We start from the raw sequence: 10,079 nt of genomic DNA on the forward strand, positions 1-10,079 counted from the left end.
GCCCGAGGACTCCGCCCCGTGCCGATTTGCTACCGGCCCCCGCCCGCCAGAGCCCCGCCCACCACAATACTCTTTGCCTGTGATTGGCACGAGCGGGCGGCAGCTCTGGCTCGCCTCTCCCATTGGCTAGAATACCCTGTCAGTCCAACTCTTGCCCACCGCCCCCTCCGCCCTCCTGAAAAGCCGTCCTCCTATTGGGAGAGTCTGCGGGCTGGGGGCGGGCGGGGAGCGCCAGTCTTGCGGCTTTCGGTCAATCGCAGACGCCCATCGCAGGAGGGAGGGAGGCGGGGGAGGAGAGGGGCGGGCTAGGGGAACATCTGGCCGGCGCCGCCGCGTGCGTGCGTGGTGCGTCCTCCCGCCCCCTCCCCTCCCCCGCCCCCCCGTGCCCCCCCCCCCGGCCCGCGGCTCGCGTTCGCTCCCTCGCTCGCTCCCTCGCTGTGTCTGGCAGGCTGCGGCCGCCGCTGGGCTGCTGCCATGGGGAGCCGTTGAGAGTGGGGCCCTCTTCGCTCCGTCGCGCTCCTCCGGCTGCCAGCGGGGTGGGCGGGAGGGAGGGGCGGGGGGAGCGGGCAACGGAGCCGGGATTGGGGGGTGGGGGGGCCGGGAGGGAGGGGGGCAAGAGGAGGAGGAAGCCCACCAAGTCCGGCGGCGGCGGCGGCCGGGAGGAGGAGGAGGAGGAGGAGGAGGAGGCGGAGGACGCGGCGGCAGCGGGGACGCGGTGACTTAGGGCCGCTCCGTGTGAGTCCCGGTGCCGGCCCCTGACCCAGCGCCCCCTCCGCCCCCTGGCCCCTGGCCCCTGGCGGGTGGGGGCGCAGCTGTGCGGCCCCGGCCGGCGGGGCAGTGCGGGCGGAGGGCGGGCCGGGCCGGGGGTGCCCCCGTGAGTGGAGTTAGTTTGTGTGGTTGGAGCTGTTGGGGCGGCGGGGGGCGGCGCAGCTGCGGGAGGCCCGGGCTCGGGGACGGGGCCGCTGCAGCTGCGGGGTCGGGCGGGGTGCGGGCTTGCCGTCTCCGCGCCGCGCCCCCGGGCCGGTGCAGCTGCGGCGCGGGGCGGGCTCCGGGCCGGTGCAGCTGCGGTGGCGCCTCTCGGGTGCGGAGGGCGGCGGGCTGGGGGAGGGGGCTTGGGAGCCGCCGCAGCTGCAGTGGCGCCCGGGACGGCCGCGGCTCCGGGGACCGGTGCAGCTGCAGTGGCGCCCGGGGGGAGGGGTCCGGCGGGGGAGGGGGCCCCTCCCGGGCTGGTGCAGTTGCCGGGAGGCCCCGGGAGCTCGCGCGCGGTGGCGTCGGGGAAGCGGTAGCAACCACCCTCCTCCCCTCGGCTTCTTCTTACGACTTTTCTTTTGTTGTTGCCTTGACCCGGGTCTGTTTTCTCCGCTGTTGTTTAAGGTGTTTTCCTGCTGCACCGGCTCTACGCCTTCCACCTCCTTCCCTGTGGTTTTAACCTTCCTCTTTCCCCGTGTGCCTTGCACAGAGAACTACGTAAAGATTTGCATTTCTTCCCCACTACCTGCTCGGCACCCCCGCCTCCACCTCTTTGAAAAACAAAACACCAACCTCTGAAAACCTCTATGGATCCTCCGGTAGAGAGATGTGAAGGGGTTGATTTGTGGAGTGGGAGTCGCTGGCCCATTGCGGTGCTTGGGGCTCATTAAACTGTCACTCACCCCCCACCCCACTGGGTAAATGGGGTGATTAATGCCTGATATATTGGAATGGGGCAAGGGCATTTGTGGAGAGGAGGTTGTGTAGCTGGGAAGGAATTTATCTCCAAAGAGTAGTTCCTGAACTTAGCGTTCATAATTATGTCATTCACCACGAAGTTAGGGAAAGTTAGGTTTGTGACTTTGGGAAAGGGAGGACAAGAGAGAGTGTTGGGTTTTGCTACTCTTTGCCACGTTTTCTAAGAAGAACCATGTGGTTATCTCTGGGGGGGGGGGGCGGCTGGGACACTTGCCCCTCAGGCCCCAGTTCCTTTTCTAGTGCTCACCCTCCCAAGAGTCTGTGATGTGTTTGACATTCATAATTGTCACAGCACCTTGCACGGCACTGGTCAGCCCAGCTTTGCTGAGCCCAGCCCGGGTTACATTACAGTTTCATCAGCCACTAGAAAAGACCCACAAACTCTAACTAAAAAGTTCCCCAACTTAAGAGACTTAGGTTCCTCTCTGCCCCCCTCCCCTGAAAGGTTTTCTTGTGATCATGAACATTACAGAGTGATCCAAAATAACTAAATAAAAAGATTGTTATGGGACAGAGATCAAGGGGAAGACAAGGTTCTGCTTTTCCTGAGCAGACAGATCAGATATACAGGTGCAGCATTCATTTTAAGTAACTATAGCAGGTTGCATTAGTTTATTAATTTTTCTCATTGAACTGAAATACTTTCCAGGATTTCAGAAAGTGCAGTTTCAGCTTTGTTGATACCGAGAATTGAAATTTGCATTAACTGTGGCAGTGTGAGAAATTTTCCGAAGAAGGTAGTTGTAGATAAGTTGTTGAGTAAGAATGAAATAATAAGGTGAGCCAGGCTGAAGTAATAGTTCTTAATAAGTCTGCCAACATTTCGGAGATATATACCATTATCTCTGCAGGAAAAAAAAATGCTGTAATAATGTTGAAATGGGACTGGAGATGTCAAATGGGTTGGTTTAAAAATATCCCTAAGCTGTCTTTGAAACTAAACGTTGGAGTTGAATAAAAGTGAATCTGGATTTCCTGAATAGCACCGTGGCTTGAGTGTGCTGTCAGTATGTAAGCCAGTCCACCAACTTAAGACAGAAGTGTTGCTATTCCATAAATACAGTAGAACTCCATATGCTGAGTTTTTCAATTTCTTCTGTTAGAAAGTTTAGAAAAAAAGGAAGACTTTGAAGTATTTTGTTTATACTAACAGAAGAGAAAAGTTCTCCTAAGAAAAAGCTGGTGGCAGGAGTGTAGAGGAGTAGCATATGGCATTAAAAGGAGCACAGCTGGAGGTAGCATTTCCATCTGAACATGATGTCAGAGCAGCTGACAGCCTGCCATCCCTCAGCCTTTTATTCTAACACACAGACAGGGAGTTAGTGTGTGCGGATCTGTGGTGGAGAAGGTATCTCATTCCTCTCTAACATCATCTCCACTTTGCATCTGTCTCTCTTAGTCTGCTTTTTTTCCACCGATGTAACAGACCTGGAGCCAGCAAGACTCAGAGGAAAGGACTTAATCAGGTTTATGTGTCCTAAAGGTAGGAGTAGCAAGAGATTAGATTGAGCATATTTCTGTTTTGGTGTTTTGTTTATTTAATTGTAAAAAGATCACATTACTTTTCTAACCCATTTAGGAATAATATATGAAATTGAGTATTAAGTAACGATCTTACTGGAGTTGAAAGTCTTATGCTTGCTTAGTGTTAATTTTTATCCCTTTTACTTGAGCAAGTAAATAACTTTAATACACTGAAATATTTCAAGTTTTGAAATGTTAAGAAAGGCTTTGAAATATAGCTTTTGAGATCACTTTGGATTAAAATGCTTTTTTGTTCATCGCTCTTTTAGATTCCTTTTGCTTGGGGGGAGGGCAGAAATAGTAAACTGTCTGGAATTCAGCATTCAAACTTATATGAGAAGATTATTCTAGTTAAGAAGCTAGATTGTTGTGTAATTAATTCCACTGTGAAACTTTATTCTTCAAAACATTCAGCAGCACTACTGAAACATACAGCTGTAGTGCTTTTGAAACCGGAGGTTTTTTAAGAAGAAGGGGGAAAAAAAAACTTTTGTCCTCAGGAGAATAGTTTGGTTTCCTCATTTCTCTTTCAAATATATATTTAAGAGATCTTTTATTTCAGCATAACAATAATTATTTGCAGGAGTTTTTGTGTTAGCGACTAATTTAGAACTTGTAGATTTGAGCTGCCTGAATTGGCCAGACAGCTGTAATCGCACTCCTCTATTCTTAATCTCTTTATCTGGGCAGCAGCTGCCATATGGCCACAGTCAGCTGGATCAGATGTTTATAAGCTTCCTTCTTCGTCCCTCTCTGTCCTCTCAGCCTCCTAATTTGATCACGGCTACCTTGTGAGCTGCCCTCCAATCTTTATTTTTAGCCCTCTCAAGGATTAGGATTGATGTTAGCTGTGGGGCACTTAAAGTGATTGTATTGTAAATCTTGGTTTATTCTAGCGGTGGCATCTTGCAGAATGTATCTGGGGTTAGGATGAAAGTTTTAATCTATCTTGAGCAAACTATAGTAGGAGGAGGAGGAAAGTAATTTGTGAATATTAAATTAATCCACATCCATTCCCAAAATGCACTTGCTTAGATGGATGGTATGGAGCCTTCGTCTGGTCACAGGAAAGGGGAAGTCAGATTTTTCTTTATTTTTAAGGAGTTTGTCCATCACAGTTGAATTTTGACCCTTTGTACATTTTCCGTCTGTCTTCTCTCTCTCACCCTCCCTCACCAGAAAAAAAGGCAAAGATGCATAGGTGAAAGAAGCTAGTGGGAAAACAAAATATATCAAATTATATTGAAACAAAGTATTTTCTGTTAGCAAAGGTGAGGCAGAGCTACCAAAAAAAAATTTTTTTTTGTCAACCAATTTAAAAAATGTTTAAACCTGTAAAGCTTTGGGGTTTCATTTGAGTGATATGCCTTTATTTTTTAAAGTTTGAATTAATTTTTAATATGGAACTTGTTTTGTCTTGCAGCAGACCAAAGTTTAGATGAGAATTTTCACATTTAAATAAAACCCCTATGATTCCTAATAGCATTGAAGCACAGGTTCTACAAAGAAACAGAACTCCCCCCCCCCCAATTTGTTTAAAAAAAAAATCTTTGGATTTGTTCATAGTAAAGATGATCTTTTCCATCTGTTGGTGTAGTTCCTTCTGATCTTGTACATGTGTGCTATACCTGCAAATCTTAAGGCATTAACATCTGTTTTTATACACAGTGCTTTTGTTGTTGTAACACTTTGACTTTAAAAGTAAGTTGTTTGCTAATTTCTGGACTAATTATGCAATTTCATTTTTTTTTCTTGATTCAGCCAAATGTGTGTATTCAAACTGCCTTCTAAGTACAGTCAGGTATCGAAAGTATACAGTAAAAAGAATGGTTGAACAAGTTTTCTTAAATCTTCCTGAATATATCTGGGACTTTCCTTTGTTTATTATGTGAGTTATTCCCCTTTGAAATTAAAGTTACCATGTAGATTTTGTGGGACATACTTTGATGAGAGAGTTAGTCAAGTTTCTTTTGAAAGAGATCTAAATTCTAGTTTCCAGTTAAGAGGCTGTGGTTAAATGAAGGCTTTTAAAACTTGACCAAAGTTCAGGGAAGGTGGAGATGCATCAGAGGCCATCTGGCTAGGGTAAGGAAGTTCGGAAAGTGTACGCTTTTCTTCTGGCATTTTGGTCTTGTGTGTGTGATCTGGTAGTCTCTGGGTCATAAGCCTGATTAAAATTCAGGGACATGTACTTCGGCGGCAAGGCAGATTTTTTTTTTTTTTTTTTTTTTTTTTTGGTGGGGACTAAGAGTGCTGAAAAGTTGTTCCTGACCATGCTCTAATGAGAAATTCCTCTTTTCCCAGGTTATGAAGACAGTATGGAGTTTCCAGACCATAGTAGACATTTGCTGCAGTGTCTGAGCGAGCAGAGACACCAGGGTTTTCTTTGTGACTGCACTGTTCTGGTGGGAGATGCCCAGTTCCGAGCGCACCGAGCTGTACTGGCTTCATGCAGCATGTATTTCCACCTCTTTTACAAGGACCAGCTGGACAAAAGAGACATTGTTCATCTGAACAGCGACATTGTTACAGCCCCGGCTTTCGCTCTCCTGCTTGAATTCATGTATGAAGGGAAACTCCAGTTCAAAGACTTGCCCATTGAAGACGTGCTAGCAGCTGCCAGTTATCTCCACATGTATGACATTGTCAAAGTCTGTAAAAAGAAGCTGAAAGAGAAAGCTACCACTGAGGCAGACAGCACCAAAAAGGAAGAAGATGCTTCAAGTTGTTCAGACAAAGTTGAGAGCCTCTCTGATGGCAGCAGCCACATGGCAGGCGACTTGCCCAGTGATGAAGATGAAGGAGAAGATGAAAAATTGAACATCCTGCCCAGCAAAAGGGACTTGGCGGCTGAGCCTGGGAACATGTGGATGCGATTGCCCTCAGACTCAGCAGGCATCCCTCAGGCTGGCGGAGAGGCAGAGCCACACGCCACAGCAGCTGGAAAAACAGTAGCCAGCCCCTGCAGCTCAACAGAGTCTTTGTCCCAGAGGTCTGTCACCTCCGTGAGGGATTCGGCAGATGTTGACTGTGTGCTGGACCTGTCTGTCAAGTCCAGCCTTTCAGGAGTTGAAAATCTGAACAGCTCTTATTTCTCTTCACAGGACGTGCTGAGAAGCAACCTGGTGCAGGTGAAGGTGGAGAAAGAGGCTTCCTGTGATGAGAGTGATGTTGGCACTAATGACTATGACATGGAACATAGCACTGTGAAAGAAAGTGTGAGCACTAATAACAGGGTACAGTATGAGCCGGCCCATCTGGCTCCTCTGAGGGAGGACTCGGTCTTGAGGGAACTGGATCGGGAGGACAAAGCCAGCGATGATGAAATGATGACCCCGGAGAGTGAGCGTGTCCAGGTGGAAGGGGGCATGGAGAGCAGTCTGCTCCCTTATGTCTCCAACATCCTGAGCCCTGCGGGCCAGATCTTCATGTGCCCCCTGTGCAACAAAGTCTTCCCCAGCCCCCACATTCTGCAGATCCACCTGAGCACTCACTTTCGTGAGCAGGACGGCATCCGCAGCAAGCCCGCTGCCGATGTCAATGTGCCCACGTGCTCTCTGTGTGGGAAGACTTTCTCGTGCATGTACACCCTCAAGCGCCACGAGAGGACTCACTCGGGGGAGAAGCCCTACACGTGCACCCAGTGCGGCAAGAGCTTCCAGTACTCGCACAACCTGAGCCGCCATGCTGTGGTGCACACCCGCGAGAAGCCGCATGCCTGCAAGTGGTGTGAGCGCAGGTTCACGCAGTCTGGAGACCTGTACAGACACATTCGCAAGTTCCACTGTGAGTTGGTGAACTCCTTGTCGGTCAAAAGCGAAGCACTGAGCTTGCCTACTGTCAGAGACTGGACCTTAGAAGATAGCTCTCAAGAACTTTGGAAATAATTTTATATATATATATATATAAATAATATATATATACATATATATACATAGATCTCTATATAGTTGTGGTACGGTCTAAAAGCAGTCTTGTTTCCTGGAACTAAAAAGTTGGGATCTTAACTTGTTTTTGCACTTTAGAATAATAGCATGAGAATCTCACTAATTTAGCATTCTGATAAAAGAAACTTTTTAGAGCAAGTCTGAGAATAGAGAGGTGTCTTTCCTTTGAGGGGTAGGTAAAGTAAGCCAATAAGAAACTTCTAAACAAATCGTCCTATCACAAAAATGCTTTCATACGGCTTAATTTTGTCAATACAGTGTTGTCTTTTGAGCTCTTTTTGTGCCCCACATTTGTTTTGTTTTGTTTTGTTTTTGTTTTTTAAAGTAAAAAGAAATTCCCTCCAGTTTTATTAGCCTCTATGTCTCAAATTGCATGAATCTTTTCTGGCTGTTGGAAACCTGAATGCTTTTAGACCCAAATGGAAAATTTCTGAAATGCTGGATTATCTATTTTTAAACAAGCAGTTGACTTAAAACTTTCTGTGGCAACTTCTGGTTTTCTGACGGTTCCCAATGAGAGAAATTCTGCAAGTACACTGGGATCACTGGGATACTGTCTTTGTGAAGGTTTGCTTGGGATGAAAAAGGATATTGCAGCTTCAGCAGTGTTGAACTGTGTGTTTAAAAATGTGAATTACTGTTCTTGTATACTGTAATTGATTACATGGGCTGGGGGGGGGATGTCAAAAGAACTTGACAGGTTGTGTTGATGCTCTTAGTTGAGTCTTGAAAAGTAAATATTAACGCTACAGAAATGCATGAGTTCAATATATTTTTTGTCTTTGTTTGCATTGTATAACTTTAACGAGTGAGTTTAAAATTATTTAATTTCCTTAGAAAAATAGCACCATTTGGAAAAAAACTGGTGTTATGAAGAACGTAAATGCACTGTTTTTTTTTATTTTATATAATTTAAATTGACTTTCCCACTGTCTTTAAGTTGAACTGTTAAGCTGAATAAAAACTTAAGCTGCAAATTGATAACTTTGCTACATAACAAGGAACATATAAATGTTTACAAACGGCTTAAAGATTTGCATGTGCAGTGTGCATTTATAACAAACTTCTAATTGCACAAAACCCATACCAGCTCAAAGTTTAGGTGTACACATTTACCCAGTTGAGCATTTTTAGAATAACTACTGCACAAATTGACAATAGGTCATTTTCTCTGTTTTTTTGCTCCTCTTTTCTTTTTCTCCCCTTCTTCCTTACCCTCCCTCCCTTCTCACCCCCCCACCCCAAACTCATGAAAAGATTCTATGGACTGAAAAAGCCCCAGGCTGAAAGGACTGGACTGCCTTGATTGACATGGGGAAGGGGGTTAGTAGACTATGTGTATCTGCAGCAGAGGCTGCAGCCCAACGTGTGGTTTTAATGACCAGCACACAGGGCAAAAGCATTTTGCACAGTGTTTGTTTTCCTGTCTTGCACTTACAAATAAGGTCTATGGGAGTAGCATGGAAAACGTTTGCTGTTTTTCCCTTTTTTTTTTTTTTATTGCTTTTGTTTAAAATTTGATCGCCTTAACTACTGTAAACATAGCCTATTTTTGTGCTTAAGATACTGAATGGAAAACTCCATTGTGTGTTGCTGGACTGTTTTGGAAATATTTGGTCAAATGTGTGTTAATTTGGCTGTAATGGCATTTAAAGCAAACAGACAAACAAACAAAAAAAAAAAGCTGTGAAAATGGCCTTGGAGCATTATCTTTAGTTACTTGAAGAGTTTCTAGTTTTTTTAAATACAGTTTATGTTAAAATAATTTTTATTAATTTAGAGAAGACAATCAATGTCTGTGAGAAAACGGACTTTCTTTTGGATTTTCTTTTTGTGGTCATCGTGAGTGATTGCTTTTTCCTTTTCTTAGTTTCACATTCTTCCTTTGTTCTAAAACTTAGACTGACATCTAGCTTTGACAATCATAGTATGTTTTATTTTCCTGAGGGGGGAATAACTTATAATGCTGTTTAGTTTTGTACTATTGGTGTGTTGGTGAATTTTTAAACTGTGTGCTAACTGCAATAAATTATATGAACTGAGAATTTCCTGTGTGTGGTTTTGTATTACGATCATGTAGGTTCTAAGTATGTATAGTACATGGCATCTTTAATATCAGTTCAGAGTTTATGAAATTATTAGAATGCCTTAGGTGGCCAAATGGATGTGTGGAAGTGTTCTAGCTATTTAATATGAATGCACATTACAGAAAAAATACGACCCATTTTCTATAATCCAGATCAAGAATGTTGAGGTTATTCCCTAGAAACTACAAATCCATGAAACTTCAAGTGGCAGCATACACTTTTCATGATACACCATTACAACTACTAATCCATGCACAATGTAAGTCACTTTTCATGTGTAATTTTATCTTAAGTTGATTGATCAAATCTGTTCTGATTTAAGTGGAAAATTGAAGGAGACCGGATGTCTTAATTTGGAAGACTGCTTGGCTAATGAGTGGAATTCTTGGCAATTGAATTAGCAGGCATTCAATTGTTCAAGGTTAGCTATATACATCTTTTTTTGTTTGTTTCTGGGAGAATTTGAAAGGTCTCAGGTTTTAATTCTCAAAGTTTTAATTTTTTTAAAAAATGTATTTAAATCATGTATCCTTAAAAGAACTGGTCCTACTTCTTGGGATGTTGGGTTTTCTACTTCGTGGGTATTTGTCAGGGTGAGAAACAATGTTGGTTGACCTGGGGAATTGAGAACACAGGTGCAGATAGCACTACCTTGGAATTGTCAATAGAGAGCCCTAAATTGCATGCAAGCCCAGGCACTGACCTGACAGGTTTTGTAAATCCTGAACTCTAATTGTCCATAACTTTCAATCCTAAAGATAAACATGAAAATAGTAATTTTACATTACCATTT

At 44.7% G+C, this 10,079-nt stretch overlaps 1 protein-coding gene across 5 annotated transcripts; it reads left to right on the forward strand.

Moving 5' to 3' along the window:
- Nucleotides 1-295: 295 nt before the first annotated feature.
- On the forward strand, nt 296-8,729 carry ZBTB18 (zinc finger and BTB domain containing 18). Of its 5 annotated transcripts, XM_081298647.1 has the most exons (4): nt 296-735; nt 3,128-3,211; nt 5,557-6,244; nt 6,357-6,499. In XM_081298647.1, exons 2-4 carry the CDS (start codon nt 3,199-3,201, stop codon nt 6,364-6,366), a joined length of 711 nt encoding a protein of 236 aa, XP_081154773.1. In that variant the 5' UTR covers nt 296-735; nt 3,128-3,198; the 3' UTR covers nt 6,367-6,499. The 5 variants fall into 5 exon arrangements, with proteins under 5 accessions (XP_081154773.1, XP_081154769.1, XP_081154771.1 ...); XM_081298643.1 differs by having other exon boundaries at nt 313-735; nt 5,557-8,729; XM_081298644.1 differs by lacking the exon at nt 296-735 and adding an exon at nt 966-1,667 and having other exon boundaries at nt 5,557-8,729.
- The last annotated feature ends 1,350 nt before the right edge of the window (nt 8,730-10,079 follow it).

This window comes from Spermophilus citellus, assembly GCF_964194105.1.
Source record: "Spermophilus citellus genome assembly, chromosome: 6".
Lineage (NCBI taxonomy): Eukaryota > Metazoa > Chordata > Mammalia > Rodentia > Sciuridae > Spermophilus > Spermophilus citellus.